General features: G+C 41.0%; 2 protein-coding genes across 6 annotated transcripts in view; one reads left to right on the top strand and one right to left on the bottom strand.

Annotated features, from left to right (window-relative positions):
* Positions 1–15527, top strand: part of ADGRF5 (adhesion G protein-coupled receptor F5) — a 71255-nt gene extending 55728 nt beyond the window's left edge. For all 5 annotated transcript variants that reach the window (XM_061622624.1, XM_061622627.1, XM_061622626.1 and 2 more), the window contains 6 exons: positions 1737–1916; positions 2977–4347; positions 5559–5600; positions 5701–5760; positions 8924–9008; positions 13536–15527. In XM_061622624.1, coding sequence (XP_061478608.1) covers positions 1737–1916; positions 2977–4347; positions 5559–5600; positions 5701–5760; positions 8924–9008; positions 13536–13618 — 1821 coding nt within the window. In that variant the 3' untranslated portion in view covers positions 13619–15527. The remainder of the gene's footprint in view (positions 1–1736; positions 1917–2976; positions 4348–5558; positions 5601–5700; positions 5761–8923; positions 9009–13535) is intronic.
* A 557-nt stretch (positions 15528–16084) lies between these two features.
* The window catches only part of MEP1A (meprin A subunit alpha), a 54437-nt gene continuing 49559 nt past the window's right edge, over positions 16085–20962 (bottom strand). Inside the window, exons 10-12 of the mRNA XM_061626199.1 lie at positions 20263–20436; positions 18930–19122; positions 16085–17484 (exon numbers count right to left, since the gene is read on the bottom strand). Coding sequence (XP_061482183.1) covers positions 17346–17484; positions 18930–19122; positions 20263–20436 — 506 coding nt within the window. The 3' untranslated portion in view covers positions 16085–17345. The remainder of the gene's footprint in view (positions 17485–18929; positions 19123–20262; positions 20437–20962) is intronic.

The raw sequence follows: 20962 nt of genomic DNA, 5'->3' as shown, positions 1-20962 counted from the left end.
CCAACAAACTTACTTTATTTTATTAGAATAAGGCTGAGAATAGGATTGATTGGGAAAGGATGGTAAACAATCAGGTATATATATATATATATATGAGAAGCTGGGTTGTGTACTGAAGAATAAACAAAAGATAAGCTAAACAAATGCCATACACTTCTTTTGGACATTCAGAGAATTTACTAACGAGTAAAAGACAATGAGAACAAGCTGCTAGTGTTAACACTTCTCCCTCTCCCCAAGCCCTGGAAAATGTTCTTTGAGGGTCTAGCCCTGGATTAGAAGCTAGAGCTGTCAGTGAGCAAAGTCCAGCTCACCTCCTCCCCTTCTCCCCACTCTGGTGTTCCCCTTATAAGGTGATGTTTACAACTCTTTGGGGACAGGCTGTCTTCCTAGTGAGGGTTTTGAAATTCAAATCGGTTGGAACCAACTTGGAGCGATCTGACATACTTGGACCAGCTGCCTCGACCCCCCCCCTTGAGATCAGATTCAAATCAGCCCAATTCTGTCGCACAGAAGTGGTTGCTCTTCTGCTCAAGTACTGTTAGCTCTTCCATGTTTGTCTAGAAGTGCAGGGGTAGGGGAGCCAAATTGGAACCATGGGCGAGGGGTGTGTGTCTGATTCTATGCCCCATAACACTCCTGATCAGAATCAGCTCCTCACTGCCTATTTATTTTTTAAAATTCATGCAAAGGCTAACAGTATGAATGACATCTCATCTAGTTTGACCCTGAGATATAGTGAGCATTGGGTTGAAGACAACTCACCTACACTCTAACAGGCCCCCATCTGCACTATACATTTAAAGTGGAATCATAGCACTTTAAACATTGGTGGCTTCCCCCCAAGAATTCTGGGAACTGTACATTGTTAAGAGTGCTGAGAGTTGTTAGGATACTCCTATTGCCCCCACAGAGCTACATTTCCTGCTAAGAGGGATAGACTGTTAAACCTCTCTGGGGATTGTAGCTCTGTGGGGAGAATGGGGGTCTTCTACTAACTTTCAGCACCCTTAACAAACTACAGTTCCCAGGACTCTTTAGGGAAAACCATGACTATTTAAAAAGGCATGTTTAGTGTAGATGGGCCTAAGGGTGCTTCCAGATATGTTGTGGGATTCAGTGTGGCTCCTGCATGCTTTTGTGCTGCATTCACACAATGTCACCTGCATCAAGGTCCCATTTTGTGTTAAAAGAACCTGTGGCAATGTCATGGTTGTGATAGCTGAATGATTCATTTGCAAGATTAATCCCCATTCTGGAACCTCTTCTGGAAGAATGGCAGTTAAGCTGCTTTAGGACCAGCTGTATCAGCACAAAACTACATATCTGATGTAAAATCTAGCTATTGAATTGGAAATAGATTTAGCACTGAGTTGCACACGTGATCATGGTTTCTACCTTTTTTTGGGGTAAGGCTCCCATTAAATATAAAATCCAGCCTTTTCTCCTCTTCCATCCCATTTCATTGATCAAAGAGAGAGCAATGAGAATCTTGGCCTGCTCAATGTCTCTCTGTCATATAGCTGTTAAAGTAATAGGAGCCGTACCAGGAAAAGTTAGCAATTCCAGAAGTTGCCATTTGTCCAACCAGGAAATTACTTTTGTAAAGCAAGACGACTTGCTGCATCTTTTCATCTTTCCTACTAGAATTTATTTCTCAGCATGTGTTTCTCTCTGATTTAGCAAAAGCCGTGTGCAATTTGCTCTGTTTTTAACATACTTAACTTTAATTCTAGTTGTTGGTGACCAGTCCTGAGTCAGTGCAGAATTTGCCTGAATTCCTCATTCGTCTGAACCATACCATCAAGGGTGAGCAGCAAAATATAAATACTAAAGCTGCCAACCTGGAAGCTGTCGTGGAAATCCTGAATTTGATTTCCGTCGTACCAGTAGATGCAAAGCAGGCAACAATGGAAGTAAGTCACAGAAAGTTTTGTAGGTCAAAAACTCCTTTCTTTTTATTTACACTAGAAGGACATTGGCATCATTTTTAACAGAAGCATAAGGGGCAGTGAACCAAACAGTCATGGCTGATTATATTATAAGAACTGGTTTGCTAGAGGGTCCCTCTTCAGCATTTTGTTTGCACCAGAGTTTTCTATATGGTTATGGGAGCTCACAAGCTGAGCATAATGTAAGGCATGCCCTATTCACTCCAATATCTAGCCAATAAATTACACTGCTCCTAATCATAGATAATCCATTTTGCTTGTCATGGCAGATTAATCTGTCTATAAAAAGTATGAAAATTAATGTCTTCTGTTGCTGCACTGTCACACATCCTCTGGTCTGTAGAGGACATAAGCAGGACAGACAGTGGCTAGAGTGCATTTGGTACCCTTTTCAGGGTGGCATTTACCAATTACAGCATAAATTATTCTTAAATGTTTCCTCACTGCTACCACTGGATCTGCAAAGTACTGTCCATTGAATCTGTTCAAGATATTGCATAGTATGACAATTTCTATCTTGAAACTGGCAGGTAGGGACAAACACAGGGCATGACAGAATGGAAGGTAGCATTGAGAAAGGAAGAAAATGGAAAAAACATTAGACTTGATATGGAATTAAGGGAAATTATTATACCAGCGTTTTTTAAATAAGTTTAGTTAAGACTGATACTTTTCCTAAATAATAATGAGTAAATCAGAGCAAAGTTCCAGTTTTGACACAGAAGGGATTTAACAAATGGGTGGCTCTGCTATGCAGGACTTCAGACTGTCCTACAGCAGAGTTGTCTGACTTGTGGGGATACTGATGGAGTCATTAGTTGATCCATTGTTGAATAGATGTCATCTGTATCAAATAATTTTATTTGAAATATGGGAGGCGCTTGAGTCTTCAGCCTCTTGGCCTTCCAGTTGGAAGTTGGTAGGTGGATTAGGGTTAACTGGCAAGTGACTGGAATGTCTAATGTACACTGATAATTCTGTTACCAGCCTTCAGTGTTATCTCTTTATTCTCTTATTGTTGCAGAATTTTTTGTCCACAGTAGATACCATTATCAGCAGTCCAACAGAAACTTGGAAGGATTTTAAGAATGGAAGTTCTCGATTGCTAGATTCAGTGGAACAATTTTCGGGGTCCCTCCGACCTATTAACAGTACTATTCCTCCCATCAGATATGACAGTCTTCAGCTCAAAGGTGTAGTCATTGACAAAAACAATGTTTCAGACTACAACAAAAGTTTTACATTCTCCAAACCCTCAGACCTCAGTGGTACTGTGCTAATTGATGAAGCGAAAATTAGAACTGGAAAATCAAACTTCACCATCATCAGTGTGGCTTACTCAACTTTGGGGCATATTATTCCACAGTACAACAAGACAAATGGATTGGTAAATGGTTTGGTGTTGACAACAGTAATGAGTGCCTGCAGCAACCTAAGTGAAGATTTCCTGATCAACATGACATTTAAAAAGAATAACAAGACCCTGAAAAATCCTCAGTGTGTCTTTTGGAATTTCAGCCTCTCAGGCAATGGTGGAGGCTGGGACCATGCTGGCTGTGAAAGCGAAGACAATGGGGACAGTGTCACCTGTTCCTGTAATCACTTGACTTCATTCTCCATTTTGATGTCTCCTAGTCATGAAAACTCATGGGACAAATGGGATTATATCTCTTACATTGGTGTTAGCATTTCCATATTGAGTCTGCTGGTCTGCATCGGAATAGAACTTGTTGTATGGAAATCAGTGACCAAAACAAGAATATCCTACATGCGCCATGTTTGTATACTGAACATTGCACTTTCTCTCCTGATTGCAGACATTTGGTTTATTGTTGTTGCAGCAATGCATGACAAAAATGAGCAATTGGATCAGAAGTGGATCTGCACAGCAGCAACATTTTTCATTCACTTTTTCTACCTCTGTGTCTTCTTTTGGATGCTCACCTTGGGCCTTATGCTCTTCTACCACTTAGTCTTTATTTTACATAATACTAGCAAGACGATCATGAAAGCTTTAGGGTTCTGCTTGGGATACATTTGCCCTCTAGCTATATCAACTATCACAACAGCCAGCACTCATCCACATTACACAAGGAAAAATATCTGCTTACTCAACTGGGATGAGAACAGGGCTCTCTTGGCCTTAGTTATTCCTGCCATGATCATTGTTGCTATTAATACCATTGTTACCATTGTGGTCATAGCAAAAATACCAAGACGTTCCATTGGGGAAAGATCAATAAGTGAAGAAAAGAGCTCCTTGTATCGTATTGCCAAGAGTATTGGTGTTCTGACACCATTGTTAGGCCTCACCTGGGTGTTTGGCCTTGCCACAGTTTTCCCAAGAAGCCCAAGAGTATTCCATGACTTATTTACCCTTTTCAATGCCTTTCAGGTAAGTAGATCAACAATACCAGCCATTTGCTTGTGACAACATTTTCCTGGGGTTCCTCAATGCCACTGTAATCCATACTATCATACACTGAGAGATGATTCACATAGCTATTTTACATGTCACTGAACTTGTACTTCAGCACTGAGAACTTTGAGTTTCAGAGGACTCAATTACAAGTACGGCCAAACCCCAATTCCTCTCCTGATGCAATATGGAGACTCAAGGAGAAGTTATTTGGGTTGTCTTTGAAATACGTTCCTCTGCAATATCCCTGTCAAGTAAATGTGCTAATGCAATGCTGTCTTTAACATGAGGGAATGTTAAACTGCTGCATTCCAGGTCATTTAAATTGTGCCTTGGAGTAAACCCAATGATTTGCTAAAAAGGAGATTGCTTAGAATACTTCCTAGGTCCTCACATATTTGTATGAGTAGGATACAAGGGTAATATTCTACTTTATAAGCAATTAATGATTTACTTCTTACAAATATGCTGTTGAGAATGCTGTTACTAGTGACACACACACAGAATGCTCATTTGTTCAGAGGAATCCATTGGATGGCCTAGACTAGGGGTGGGGAACCTTTATTTTATTGAGGACAGCATTCCTTTAGGGGGCTGTCAAGGGCTGCATGATGGTGGTGGATGAATCAGAGGCCAAAGTTTTATTTCACCTTTTTTTCTTTAACTCTGTCTGCCACCCCCCGTATTTTTCTCTGCTTTTCCACATAAATTATATTGGGCTTTGTTGTTTCTCCTGGTCAGTTTACTATAAAACCATATATATATTTCCATGCCTAACAAATTTTCATGCATATAGACCAAAGCCTTGTAATGGCTGCCAGCCTTGATCCCTAAAATCTCAACACTGTGATTTCAAAGTCACCTATGGCAACTAAGATTGCCGTCCTAATTACACTTAACTGGAACTCAGTAGTTGGATTGCACTGCAGGCTCTTGTCATCTGTTTCAAGGTCTGCATCAGGATTTGTTTGTAATTCCTGAAATTTAATTCAAACCTTTATTTTTCTCCTTGGGCCACAAATTCATTGTCCATGTTTTTTCCCCATACTCTCTGGCAACTGGAATTCAGAAATGCTCTTCCTCTGGAATTACACTGGAGTGATCCTATGTACTCTAAAGATCTGAATGTACATTAATATCTAGGGTGTATGTTATAATTGTGTGTAATATATAAAAATATTTTTCAGGGATTATTCATTCTGTTGCTTGGAACCCTCTCTGACAGGAAGGTAAGGAAAGGAATATTATCACAATTTTATAGTTGTTTTATTGTATTAAATTCCAGAGATTATTTGATATTGACTATTTTTCCTTGTTTCAAATGTGCAGGTACGAGAAGCTGTGCTGAATAAGTGTTCCCTCTCCAGATGGCGTTCACAACATACAAAGGTAATATTCTTTCAAGGCATAAATAATGGGTTGGATCCAAACCCACTACTAATGAAAAGGCTGTTTTACATTTGCACTAGAGCAATGTGTGAGAGTAAATTATATGCACAGAACAGCAGCTGGTGCCCATTGGAGCTAGTGGGGCAGAGGGCAAGGCAGCTACCCCAACTCACCTCTTGCCCTCTCCCATCATACCTCTTTGCCAATCTTTCTCTGTCAGGAGTGGGGAACCTCCAGCCTGTTGGCCAGATTTGGCCTGTCGGGTACAAATTTGACCCATGAGGCCATTTTCCCCAAACCGCATGCACTTGCCCCACACCTATCATATCTGACATCAGGTGGGAGGTAGGTAGAGAAGCATCTTCCAGTGCACAATTGGGGGCCTTTAAGCACACTTTTCAATAGTGCATTGGGAAGGGAAGCCATGCTTTGGCTGTATTCTTTGCCAGCTGTTAGACAACAAAGTTGAAACCTGCTGGATTGGTTGCTTGAGAGAGTTCCCCACAGCAAACAGGATTTTGTGATAAACACTGTGTTTCTCATGTTGTAGGCATAATAGTGTACAGGGCTATGCTTTCAGACAATGTTGGGCATGCTGTTGTCTATATAGAAAGGCCCATGTGCAGCTTCTTGCTCATGTGTAGGGGCTCCATATGATTGGGACGCTTGGGTGTGTAGGTGTCCTGATCACATGGAACCTCTTGCATATGAGTAGGATCTCATCTGTTGGGCTTTCTATACAAAAATGTGTGATGTGACATTGTTAGAGGGAAAAACACACAATATAGGAGGATGAGACTAAACTGCAGGCCCACTCCATTTTGTACATGGTTCTGCCTTACACACAAATAGCACATGCATAGGGCTGTTGTGTGAGGCATCTTTTACTATCTCCAATAATTGTCTGGCTCTGTTTGTAGTTTGCACTATTCATTTCCCATGAATACATTTAATTTGAAATGCCTTATTCTCCTTTCTTGCAGACATATAGCTAAACATTTCCTCTCTTTAATATTCCTGGGTATGAATCTTTTACACTATAATTTCTTTATCATTAATTTTGAAAGGGTTACCCACCCAGATTCTTCTGTTTTGCTTTACCCAGAAACTAAGAAATTTAACAAATAAGTTTGAGGCACATTTCATCTAAGAGCAAAACCTGAGTTCTGTATTAAATGTTTATTTTGACAGCACAATCCTGTTCCACTTCTAAAGTTTATTTAAAATGTTGATCCAAAATGTCTACATCATGACTGTCTAATTCTTCTGAAATACCTCTTAATTGCAATGCATATTTTACTGATTATCTAATTCTTCTGCATTTGCTTTAATTCTTACAATGTCATGCTTATGTTTATGTTGTCCTGTTATTCATTCCTGTAATGACACTTTTTGTTTTTCCTTGTCTGGTTTTAGGTGCTTCACAAAACTTTTTCTTACAACTCTGAGTTTAATGTTAATTTCCATGAATTCATTTTCAAGACATTTATAGACTCTGGGTTCTATCCAACATTGCACTAGTTCCACTCGCATAATGGGACCGCCTGCTCAGCCTTAATGATACTGTTGTTACAGTTACTCCATCTAGGCTTTAGTTCTTTTTTTTACGGTATTGATACTGTATGGTTTAATATGTTTTTATTACATTTTCCTATATTTATTCATTTTAAAATGCACACTCTGCTTTTTGAGGAACTCTCCACAAAGCAGCTTACAATCTGAAATAAAAACTAAAGTAGAAGATTCAAAGTATGGAGTATTCCTGACCATTCAGTAACTGTCTGTGCTGTTAATTTCAAGTACGGGTTTTGTTGTTGATCCTTTTATGTTTGGTAGGTTACTTTACAGTTTTGCCAGTTTTCCCCTAAATATGGCCCAAACACTTCAAGTGGCCACAAGGTGTTTCAGCAGCTGAAAGTTGTTAGTTTGATTTATTTGTTTTAAATCAAGGAAGGATCCAGAAGTCTTTTTCTGTGCTGCTGCTGTTCAGTTCATCTACCCTTATTGGTACTCAAGGCTCCTATTCCTGAAGGTGGGGTGGTGAAAGACATGCCACCAACAGAGCAGTTGCTCCTGTCACTCTCTCCCAGCTCATGTCCAAACATTTAATATATAGTACAGTAGCCAGTAGTCCAATTTGCTTAGCCCCTCTAGCCCTCACCTGGGACATTCTGCCAGTTGTCCCCTCTTTCTCTCCAGGAGTTCACCTTGAACTTACCCTTCAATCTCCTTCCGTAAATGTGGCTCAATCTAAGTGCCCCCCTTGCCTTCATTCCAGCCCCAAAGAACCAAAATCTGAAAGACCCAGGATGCAGCCCTCTTGGGCCACCCTCTAAGAATGCCCTTGGTTCTCTCCGCTTGTCAGTTGCAACAATAGGAGGCCTAGTGGGCTATACCTGTGTGTTCAGGCTATGCACATGCATACATACCCTTCCTGTTTCTGTGTCATTATGGAAAGCCCATAGCAGCAGTGGGGACAGAAATGGCAACTGGTTTGAACCAGTTCTCCAAATGTGGTTTTCCAAGGAAGTTGCCTGCCATTTCGCCATGCTGTCAGTGACTGAGAATGTCTTTCCTCTCTGTGCCTGTCTTTGCTCTGCTACTAGTGTGATTCTACAACTTGAGTTCCTTTTGAACAATAGCCCAGTATCATCCTTTACCCAGAAATGAAGCATCTTCATTTGAGACAGTGCCAGCTTTGTGTTGCTGCCGTAGAGAGTGATGGGTTGGTCAGCCACATAGCCCACAGCATACCTAAACTAGGCTCAACAGCAATGTGAGGACCACTGTTGAATTCTGCACTCATTCCAAATATTGAGTCCCCTGCTCCCAATATTTGGTGAGGTGATTGGCCCCCATTTTGCCCCAAAATATGAGCAGAAAATTCTCTGCGGCAAACCTTTAGGTTAGCACAAGTAGAAATAAAAGTTTTAAAAAGTGAAATAGCACAAGGGATATGGTGTCAAAGATTTCCTCCGGCAAAAGGCAGTGGCTCCGCTTACATGCAGCTTTTCTAGGTCCTCAAAATTAAACATGGAAGTACTGTGCTATTTTGTTCGCTTGTATTTCTGCAATTACTACAGTAAAACTATAATCAAATAAAAGCCATGTTCTGTAGAAAATGCTAATTGTTCTTTATTAAATATGTATTTTTATGTTACAGTCAACATCCCAAGGCATGTCAGCTCCTATGCTTTCCATCAGTTCTCCATTCTCAAAAACATTAAACAACCTCTTTGGCAAAGCAGGTAGGTGATAAAGGTCCAACTTCCTTATGTAATTTTAAATTTTGACCTGTAAGGTTGGTCATTTCAGTGACTTGTAAGACGAAACTTGCACTCCTTGCATATACTGTTTGATTGATTTACTTATGGCATTAATATAACACTTGTTAGGCAGGCCTCACAAAACAATTTTCATTACAACCTCTTCGTGATGGAGTCCGTTTGGTGCTCTGATTCAGAAATAGTGCAAGGGATAGTGCAGGCGGTTATGGTTTGCATTCATTTATTTTCCACTTTTCTTCCCTTTTATCATTTTATTTTTCCCTCCTATTGTTCTTTCATTGAAATGCCCAGAAGGAACCAGGAGCAATCCAAGTGCCTCTCACTAAAGAGCTCTTTTTTCCCCTCTCCCTCCCCCATCTCACCCCTGCCTGCCTCCTTCTCCTCTGCAGCCTCTACTGTTTGTGTCCTTTTCATTTCTTCTTTCTCCCCCTCCATGTGTGTGTATGAGAGAGAAGAGATAGTGACAGGCAGGCTCTTTCTTTCCCTGACTGCTGCCTCTGGTCCTGCTATTAGCATTGCTGCTGTAGCTAGCCTTGCAAAAGGAGCTGCCTACCCCCCCCCCACCACTTGCAGTCTTCCACATGAAGTCGTATGGGCCTCTCTGCTTTGGCTCATCAGCTGTTTGCAAGGAGTCAGCATGTCCCCCTCTCCTTGCACTACTTGTCCTCTTCCTCCCCTTTCTTTTGATTGTGTGTGTGAAAGGATTTCTCTTTCTCAAAGCCTTGAAGCAGCAAGGAGGAAGGAGCAGATGGAAAGGGGGGTGGTAAGTATGTTTCCGAGCAAAATTCAAGGTGCTGGTTTTAACCTATAAAACCTTACATGGCTTGGGACCACAATACCTCATGGAACACCTCTCCCAACATGAACCCACCCGTACACTACACACAACATCAAAGACTCTCCTCTGGGTGCCTACTCAGAGGGAAGCTGGGAGCCTGGCAACAAGGGAGAGGGCCTTCTCAGTGGTGGCCCCCAAATTATGGAATGATTTTGCTGATGAGGTGCGCCTGGTGCCAACACTGTTATCTTTTCGGCGCCAGGTCAAGACTTTCCTCTTCTCCCAGGCATTTTAGCATGTGTTTTAATTTTTTTAAATTGTGTTTTAAATTGTTTTAAAATGACGTGTTTTAAATTTGTATATTTGTTTTTAATGTTTTTAATTACTGTAAACCGCCCAGAGAGCTTCATCTATGGGGCGGTATACAAATAAATAAATAAGAGGCTCCCCTATCAATTTAATCTCTTCTCCTGCCTGGTGCTGCTTCTGCAGACATCATTAAGGGGAATTTCAACTTGCAAAGCCCTGACTCTGAAAGCAGGCACTTTGGGGGCAGGAAGAGAGAGCAAAAGTGGCAGAAGCAGTGGTGACACTGAGGTAATATTCAAAGTGGTTTAAATTCCAGTGTTGGGAAAATCTGCAGAAGGTGGCAGGGACCAAAGTCTGTTCGTAAAGCCAACGTATTTCAAATTGTAAGGTCCAGTCTTAAGCCCCAAATTTGAGAAAGTCTCAGATATGCCTTCAACATATAGAAAAACAGAATAAAACCATATAAAAAATTAAAATAATCAATTAACTATTGCAGAAAATTATTTTCTCAATTGTTGGTATAAGCATGGTGACATAGAATCATAGAATAGTAGAGTTGGAAGGGTCCTGTAAGGGTCCTATTGAGTCCAACCCCCTGATCAATGCAGGAATCCAAATTAAAGCATACCTGACAGGTGGCTGTCCAACTGCCTCTTGAATGCCTCGTGTTTGCGAGCCCACCACCTCCCTAGGTAATTGGTTCCATTGTCGTACCGATCTAACAGTAAGTTTTTCCTGAAGTTCAGTTGAAATCTGGCTTCCTGTAACTTCAGCCCATTCTTCTGTATCCTGACAATAAGATCCTGGTACTCCTCTGTGTGACCTTTCAAGCACTTGAAGAGGGCTATCATAGCGCCCCTCTTCTCAAGGCTAAACTAGCTGATTCTTTCAGTCTCTTCTCATACGCTTTGTTTCCAGTCCCTAATCATCCTTGTTGCCCTCCTCTGAACCTGTTCCAGTTTGTCTGCATCCTTCTTAAAGTGCAGTGTCCAGAACTAGATGGAGTACTCAGGATGAGGCTTAACCAGGACCAAAGAGAGGAGAGCTAGTACTTCACACGATTTGGAAACTATACTTCTGTTAATGCAACTTGCTTTTTTTGCAACCATGTCACACTGTTGGCTCATATTCAGCTTATGATCAGCAAAAATTCCAAGATCCTTCTTGCATGTAGTATTGCTGAGTCAAATATTCCCCATCTTATAACTGTGCATTTGGTTTTTTTCCCCTACTTTGCACTCATCCCTATTAAATTTCATTCTGTTTTCAGCCCAGTGCTCCAGCCTTTCCCATTCACTTTGAATTTTGTTTCTGTCCTCCAGGGTATCAGCTATCCCTCTCAATTCTGTATCATCTGCAAATCTGATAAGCATTCCCTGCATCCAAGTCATTAATAAAAATATTGAAGAGTACTAGGACAGAGCCCTGTGGTACTCCGCTCACTGAGAAGGAACCAGTAATAAGCACTCTGAGTTCGATTCTGCTGCCAACTGTGGATCCACCTGTTGATCCATTTAGCTAGTTTTCAGCAGGTGTTTAAAATTTAAAAATCAGAAAGAAGGTACCTGCTGACTCTATCAGCAGAGCAATCCATAGGACTGGGCTCAAGGTTAATTTTCATGTTGTTGTCAGATGAGCTTCACCAAATCGGGGGATAACTAATTAAATTCCAGCAGATTATTTCAGTGATCAAGCTAAGGGATATTAGGGCTCAGGTGATCCCTAAGGTACCCTGCACCTACGTTCAGGGCTTTGTAAATGCATACAAGAAGCTTGAACCTGGCTTGGTAGTGGATGGGTAGCCAGTTCAGATGTTTTAACAATTGTGTCACATGTTGTTCGTCATGTGCCCCAGCATCAGTCTGGCCATTGCATCCAGCCGGAGCTTCTGAACCAGGCCCATGGTCAGCCCCACAGAAAGTACATTGTAGTAATCCAATCTAAAATGTTATTCTAAGGTAGATTACAAATGTAAAATGTTCTTCTAAGCTAGTAATCAGTCCTAGATATAGGTATATTAATACCACATTCCTGTGGTATCATAACAAGCCAAATTGCAGTAGAAGCTAGATGTATAGAACATGGTTAGGGTTAGGGCCAGTGTAACCACACCAGGAAAGGGTGTGGTGAACTTAACAATGGTTATTATCAGCCCCAAAAAGCAGTTGGGGGCCAAGTACAACACTGTCAGCATGGATTGCCTTGAGCAGCTTGGCCTAACTCCTGTTGTCAGAATAAGGGCAGAGCTTTACAGGGCAGCAGGGCCACTGCTGTATTGGCAGCCCTGCTGCTCGCAGCAGCAACAGCTGAGCAGGGAGAGGAGGATTGGGCCATATCCAGACCTGATGGCTGCACTTGACTCCAGACTGGTGCAGCAGTTGGGCCCAGATCAGCTTATATGCAATTCAACAAATCCTGGATTGGCTCAGCCCGACCTTCAGAACAACCCATTTCAGAGTCATCCGCTGGCTACTGTTGGAGTTCCAACACACACATTTGGCAGCAGGAAGGAGGAGGTCAGTGCTGATGGAGTGACACCTATATCATCATTCCATTTGCAACAGGTGCAGCTGGGACAGCTGAGCCGAGGGACACCGCCACCTAATCAAACCGCTGACATCCCCCCCCTTCAGTCAGGCATAAGAGAATATTGCTGTGTATGTGAGATAGAGATGGGCAAGAATTCCACTGAATTTGGATTTGGCTCTGAATTTTAAAATGGTTGCATATTATCTATCTTTGTGGAATTATCGTATTTGCTCTGTACTTCAGCAGCTTTTCCCTGACACTGGATTTTTCCCCTTAAATATTCTCTCTGACATATTTTTCTTTTATTGATTTTACTCAAAGCACAGCAGTACAAGTCTCTCTCTCTCTCTGCCATCACTCTTCCACTCGCATTATCCAAGCTCCAAGTGGGGAGGAGGCAAGCCAATAGGAGAGGACGATGAGAATGTGAAGCCTTTCAAAATATTGATAGTTACTTTCAAAAAGGTCATTGTTAATATTGATATTTTTGGGAGAAGAAAAAATTGGACAGGTAAAAGCAATGGATAGCGGACAAAGAATGAGCTCAAATAGATACTGCTTGTTAGGTCATGCAATGCTTTCAGAGAGGCACTGGACAATGGATCCCATCCCTAACGTGAGATGAAAATTGCAAAGAATACTGTACACTGCAATGAAATTGTAGTAATTATTGCAGTACAATTCAATGTGATTTACTAGCACTAATAATTAAAATACTACTTTTAATGCTTAGCTGTATGCTGTTGATCTCCTAAATCGGAAAAAGCAGCACATTCCAGAGACAGCTAAGTATATTGGGGGGGGGGAATCTGTGCCTTATACACATGTTAACAGAGCAGCAGTCTTAAAATATCTTTTTTTTTCCCCTACAGGAAAATACCAAGTCTCTTCTACAGAATCAGCATCTTCTTCATCCTCAGAAAATACTTCAAAGGCATATTCTTTGCTGACTTGAGAATGCATGTATGAAAAAGCTTAGGCTTTTTTCCCCTGATCAAGCAATAAGCACAGAAAGAATTGAACAATGGAAACACTGACTTTGCATAGGATGTAAAGAACTGTGGCATATTAGTTTAATAGACTATTTCTTCAATATCCCAGATGTTTGGAAGATTTAATTTTAATAACTGCTTTATGCTAGAGGAAAAACAGGTTCTAATGTTGTAAGGTGCTGCATGCCCTCTGCTTCCACAGTTCTACTAGTCCTTCAGTTCTTTTTCATAGTTGTTCCAATCCATTTGTAGGCATGGGCCATGTGCATAACAACTGGTAGCCGCAGCTCACAGAGTGCAATGCCCCAATCACAGCAAATACGCATCAAGCGACCTCAGTGCGTTTTTTAAAAAAGTATCTTCCTCGCTAGATTGGGACATTTGTGTATTAATTTTCTAACATTTAAAGCAGGGCTACTGAACCTCTTTGTATGTGTGGGCACATTTGGAAAAACTGTCACAGAACAGGACTACAAAATGGCTACTATGAGGCTATTATTGCGAGTCATAAAGAATGGGTAATTTGGCCAAGAAACTGAGTATAACACAGGTCAGGCTTGAGCTGACAATGCTAAACAACATATTTGCCCTCACAAATCAAAACAAAATACACATTTCACGGAGGAAAACTGATGTTCAGAGAAACAAAACACACAACACAGTCAAACAGTTGCAATTTACATTGTTTTTTAAAAAGCCCCATTGAAATGGCCTTTTTCAGTGCCAAATTGCAGACATAGGGGGCTAATTGGCATTGGGACCCTGGGGGGCGGACTAAGGGTTTTTAATCTTTTGCTCCACTCAAGAGTTCTAGAGTAGAGATGCACTTACTGCTGTGCCTGTTCCCATGCATCTCCACCTCTCTGTTTTGAAAACGGGCACACAGCGCTAGTTCAACTCCACCCCTTTTTACCCTTAACCCCTAGTCAGATCAACTTGAGTGCATTTCTTACAAATTCAGCTTCAGACAGATTTTGCAACTGATTGGTAGATCAACTCGTTTGTCTTCCAGGTGTGGCCAGTGAAACTCTTTGCTGTAGGATTAAGCAGAGACCGTGATTGGCCCGACGCTTTGCTGTGGGTAGTCCTAAAGGTCTAAAATCAGCAGTGGAGAAGGGAGATGTGGCCAGCAGAGGGCACAATTACTTCAAAACACAGAAAAACCATTCTGGCTATTTTTGAAGGGACTAGTGTGACCACAGACCCAATCTGGATCTGACCTAGTGCACCTGCATTTTTCATTGCAATTAAGCCTCCTTTCTTTCAATGGAACCATCTTTTGCAGTACACAGTTGCAGGAGTCCCATTCTGGGTCAAGACCATGCCAGGAGGCAAATAATTTTTTTAAAAAACCTACCCACCACACAAAGTATAGGATCCTCGGCACTGGCAGTTCGTGGAAAAATCTACCCAGGTCCTGTTGCTTTCCCTCCCCTCACCCCCCCCCCCGGCAGCAGCAGCAGCAGGTTTTCTCCTCTGTTTTTTCTCCTTTTGTTTTTGAGAAGACATTTGTTGCTGCTAGAGGTGTTAGAAAGGCACTTCTGGCATCTTGTGTACCACTGAAGGACTGGGCTGCCAGGAGCAGCCCAAGAGAAAACAAACAAAATGGGGCCAAGGGGCCTTGGTGGGTGCCAAGGGAGAGAACTGCTGTGGTGACCACAAGGGCCGGGATGAGGGCCTCCAGGTTTAAAGTAACTATATCAAGGCTCTCCTTTCACTGAATCCAGTGAGACTTCTGCTAAAAAGAAAAATAAGATCGTGATGTCTGTCATGTAAACTACCACGTGGAAATTTCTAATTTTTCTGTATACATGTAAATATATATTATATATACACACAAACATTTATTTAAGGTTATACTTAATAAAAGATGCTTGCACAGTAAACCTTGCCTTTTCTTTAACCATTCCTTTAAAAAAAACCAACTATAGATAGCCATTTAATTGTTATATGTTAATTTTTTTCATGTCTACAGTTCACTCTTGAACTACGCAGTTGTGGTGACAACAAAGCTGCTTCATGTGGTTCTGTTCTACATGCCAGATAAGGCAGATCATAATGGTAGATGCCACAAAGAAATTCAGGAGCTGCTGTTAACTGCCACTAGATCAGACTGAGGAGGAGGCCACCAAACATTCTGTTCCCTCTAAACCTGGTCCAAACGGGAGGTGTACTTGGAACCCTATGCAGCTTGTACAGTCTTCCCAACTAGAATGTCCGGTGCTTTCGTGATAACATCTAAAATAGCTTTATCTCCAAGATGCCTTAATTCACACCCACAGAGACCATAAATGTTTGAGAAGAGGCATAGTTTTGATAAGCACAGAGTGTATTTTTAAGCAAACAAAACCAGAAACAAGTTTTTTTTAATGATAAAAACCTGAAAAGGTAAGGGTGTCTTTAGTAAATGCATCCATTTCTTCAATTGATTTTTCCTTCCCAGTTTTAAACATCGTAATCTCTTTGACATTCTATAGATAACTATTTTACCATACATTCTATCACAAATTTAATCTATATTTAATCTACACAGGCTTCATCTCTAGGCCATACTAAAAATTCACATTTTCCTTATTGCAGTGGTCTGCTGAAAGTCCAAACTTGACTGCATAGCACTTTGTTTATATTCTAATCAAACTGTTTCTTCATCTTGACTTGTAGGTGTGCTCTTTTTTGTTTGAAAAGTACCCCTCCTTTCCTCCCCTCCCGGCATAGGGTGTTTTGCTGATTGGCTCAGATCAGAAAAGAGAGAGGGCGATGGAGCTAATAGGAACCCAAGAGGAATCACAGAAACACAGAGTTGGAAGGGGCCTATAAGACCTTCGAATCCAACCCCTGCTCAATGCAGGAATCCAAATCAAAGCATACCATAGTGATTGTCCATAGTGGACAGGTGGCGTCAGAACCACCCACATAGGATAGTTCGAGGCAAAGCAACCCTGACCCCCTCCTTAGATTGCTTTTTCTCTCCTTTTTGCAGTATAGTATGAGAAACTGCAGATTAAGGAGGGGGAAAGTACAGGAAGGCCGACATCATATAGAAGAGGAGGAATTAATGGGCACACAAGGGGCTTACATCGCAGATTAACAGAAGTATGGATGAGCCCTAACTTGGCAGCAAAAGATGCAGGTTGTCACTTCCGTTCCAACCCTGCTAACTGATCTGCTTATGAGTATACAGGCCAGCCTTGTTTATTTACCTGGTAGGCTGGAATGGTAACTAACAAGTAACTCTTTTTTTATCCTCTTCGATGGTAAGGACTACACATCTACAAAGAACAGCAGCCAAAAATTTTAGGAGGAAGGGAAGTTGCCTCCAGAAAAGCATTGTGCAATGGAAACAGTCTAAGAAACAAAAGCCAACACTGGCTTATAAACCAGGCACCTCTCATATTTCAACAAACTACTTTTACACAGACATTCCCAGAGTTCCTGAAGAGGACATTGACATTTCATTTTGCACTCTAAGGACTGAAGTCCTCATATTCAAACAACTAAAATTCATTATCTCAAGGTAAACACAAATCACTGCATACTAGCCTCAGTTTGGCTCCCATTTTTGGAGTATATGCCTGAGCTGATACAAGGTTATCATGCTAGCAGTTTTACATATTCAGATTATCAAGTCAAACGTTAGTTGGAATTACAGCACAATTCACATCCTAAAACTATATTCTAGTAAAAAAAACTTTATTGCCTAGCTAATATGGAAACAATTACTATGGTTAGTGCTATGGTTCCAGTGGCTAACAGGCCAAGGATGTTCCAATGGACATGTGCTACCTGGCATCTCACACCTGTGTAGAAGAAGATGTTGCTAGCAGCACACCTGTAAAAAAGGAGTGGGAAATCCATTATGACACTTGGCTTTTTCCACTATGACAATTTACAACTAAAATATTGAATGATTTGTTGATTTATTGTTTTATTGTATTATTGTTTGATGTACACCGCCCAGGGAGCCATTGGCTATGGGCGGTTTATAAATGAAACTAAATAAATAAAAATAAATAAATAAAATGGAAGTGAACAATCAAGAAGCTTCTTTGAAGACTGTCCAGAGATAACATTAATGTGAACAGGAACTCCAGGTAATAGACAGTTTGGAGCTGGAATTTGGATTTTATAAGGTTGTTGGCAAGTCAGACTTGGATGATATTAACACATACTTATTTTTAGTGAGGCAGCACAAAATTATAACTAAAGCACGGTTGAAAGCCTTCAAACAAGACATTCCACTAGCATGGTTAATTATCAATTACACTGCAACCGTTGAATGACTTACTTGTCCAAACTGAGGAAAAAGAGGAGACATAGGACACTACTGAGATTACCAAAGCCAGACCTGAGATTCAGAGCTTGGAAAAGTTACTTTTTTGAACTACAGCTCCCATCAGCCTAATCCAGTGGCCATGTTGCCTAGGGCTGATGGGAGTTGTAGTTCAAAAAAGTAACTTTTCCAAACTTTAATTGGGGGTGGGGGAAACAAAGAATACATTGTGTGGCTGCAGGGTGTCCAAAGCTGGTGCCTCTCTATGTTTTTGCTGTATTCCAGCCCCTTGAGGGAAGGCTACATAGAAACCTGAGAGCACAGAGCATGAAACTAATATCTGAGTTTTATAACATAGATGGAGTGGGGAGAGTGGGCTTGTGCCCTCCAGTACCTCCCTCAACACCCACACATTAATCAATCTTTCTCATATAGTAGGAGTGGCTAATCCATATGTGCCCCCACCCGAGGCTTCTTGTGTGCCCACTAGACATAGCTAGCTAGCTTATATAGATAGATACTGCTGAAAAATATCATGGTGCTAAAAGATTATATGTGACCGGACCCTGCAATTATTATTTTTTAATTACACTGCTCCCATAGATGTGCACTGTGATGCAAAAATGTTTTTTGTGCCCCTCCATCGCTCAAGAAGTATTTTTTGCTGACCAATCCCATTGGTCCTCTGCTGTGATCCTTTAATCCAAATCATTTTCATGAGATCCCTCTCCTCCAAATTTGTCCTAAAAAAAAAAGAAAGAAAAAGAAAAAGAAATTGACCATGCTCACTTGACATGCCTTTCCAATAGAGCTGGTCATGGCTCATTGAGGCCCTCATCCCAAAAAAGGTTAGCCTCTCATGGCATAGATCTTATCCTATGTAAAAGTACAATAACAAAGGGCTGGAACACTTGCAGAACAAAGACCAAACAGATTTTGAAGTTGTTGTGGATCATGCAGCACATACTTGAGAAAGAAAAAGGTGTCATTAAAAAAAAGGATACCTGCAGTTTGTTTTTCCTTTGACCTTTACACAAATACCATCATTTTGGCAAGTATTTGGGTAACACTGTTCTCTCAGGTAGGAGTGCCAGTCTTCCAGAGAGACCGATCTCTTCTTCCGTCCTAGAGGAAGGTTGTCACCACTGGGCCATATTTGTGGGAAAAGGTGTTCAGTCTTCTTGAGATATGTTAAATCTTATTCAAAAAGACAGAAGAAATCCAAACAAATGTGGCAGATATTTTCAGTTAAAAGCTAAATTGAAAGTTTCCATCTACTTTTACAAAAACTGGCAGAGCAAATTGTCGTTGGCTGGCAGGAGTGGAGCTGACAGAAGCAGAGCCAGCAAAAGGGGCCACAACATCCAGCTGCCATTCAGGAGCTGCTAGGAGGGGATGACGCTGGCTGCGTTGGGAGGGTGCAGCAGAAGAAAAAACGTGTTCCATTCCACTAACCCTTTTCCCAGTGTAGTATATGCTGCGACCAGGTGGCCATAGGATCCAGAATGGGACCTTGATGTTGCCATCCCTTTGGCCTCTCCCCAACACGCCCCTTTTGGGGGCTTTGTGCTGGCTTCTGCCAGCTTCTCTATGACAGGCTGGGCTTCTCCAACAGATCCCTGGCTGATCTGAGTTGGGCCAGCTGCCCCATAGCAGGGATCTGCTGCATCCAACTCCCCTCAGCCCAGCATATATACCACTTGGATTTCACCCTAATTTATTTAATTTTATTTAAAGCATCAGCAAAACCCAACATGCATAGGCTAAGTCAAAATGAAATGAAATGAAAATTGTCATTAAGCAGAGCAATGCAGATTGAAATTAATCAAAATTGTTCAAAAGGTTGCACTAAAAAAGGAAATGATTTTTAACAGAACTGCAATTTTCTCTTAAAACACAATTTTTTGAGGAAAGTCCTCAATGGAAAGCAACCAAATTGAGAAGCTGGAACTATTTATTAGTTATAACACATCCGACACGAGACAAAAATATAAGACTGTCATTAAAGACATCTGCTTAATTTCTAAAAATGATACTTGGTAGAACCACTTAAAAATCACACCCTCTTCCCTGGAGAGCCTTTCTGCTAATCCCAGATGTGTGGCTATTCAATGATTAAAAATTTTTTTGTACATGCTCAGTAGCACTTTTTTATTACTTGAATCCCAGGAACTCATAGGACCCTGGGTCTGTTGAATTTTGACTCAAATGGAACCCTAGCAGTACCATAATATTATGATCCCTTTCTTTATTACATAAGAATAACTTTCTATTATTTTTTCTTAACAGGTCAAAGTCAAAAAACTGCTTTCCATTTTCTAAGAGATTATAGTATACCTTCAAACTCTGACAATATAATGAGATCATCATTTTTTAGATAATTCCTTCTCCTTAGTTGTGCATGTGAGATAAATTTGCTCCATCCCCGGTCTCTGCTCCGGCTGCAATTGCACGAAATATCAAATTTTCCAAGAAGAGAGGGTTTTCCCCATATGGAAGAATTATTTTTTTCTACAAAATAATAAAGATTGTGTAATAATGTTTTTTGTGCTCTATACATTATTACCAATAAACAAGTTCTGTACTTGAGGCATACAGCTTCCGGACTGCATAGGCTGCTTTGTTTAAGCAGGTGGCGGAGATACCATTCCCATTACTAAAAATATTCTTGAAACCATGTAACATGGAATTATACCTCCCATGGCATTTCTTATATGCTCCCAAGCACACTTTTTCTGAGACCTCCCTACCACTTTCTTTCCCAAACTTACCACTACCAGGCAACTTATCCAGAGGTGGGTGGGTGCTTTAGACCTTGTAACACTTCCAGAGACTTTCATTGTCAAGAGTGTGAAGGAGCCAATTAAGAAGGATCAGTTTTAAATCAACTTAATTTAGGGTGCCCAACAGATAGCCTCTAACAAATCCATCCAATTTAAATTCATCCAAGTTCAGCATCCCTATTCCAAATCAGAGTAGGAGGGAAAACTGCACATAGTTGATGAGCGTGGTTGGCCCTATTGAACTAGTCTAGGAG

The sequence above is a fragment of the Rhineura floridana genome, chromosome 4 (assembly GCF_030035675.1).
Source record: "Rhineura floridana isolate rRhiFlo1 chromosome 4, rRhiFlo1.hap2, whole genome shotgun sequence".
NCBI classification, from domain to species: Eukaryota; Metazoa; Chordata; class Lepidosauria; order Squamata; family Rhineuridae; genus Rhineura; species Rhineura floridana.
This window is presented reverse-complemented; position numbering and strand designations above follow the sequence as displayed.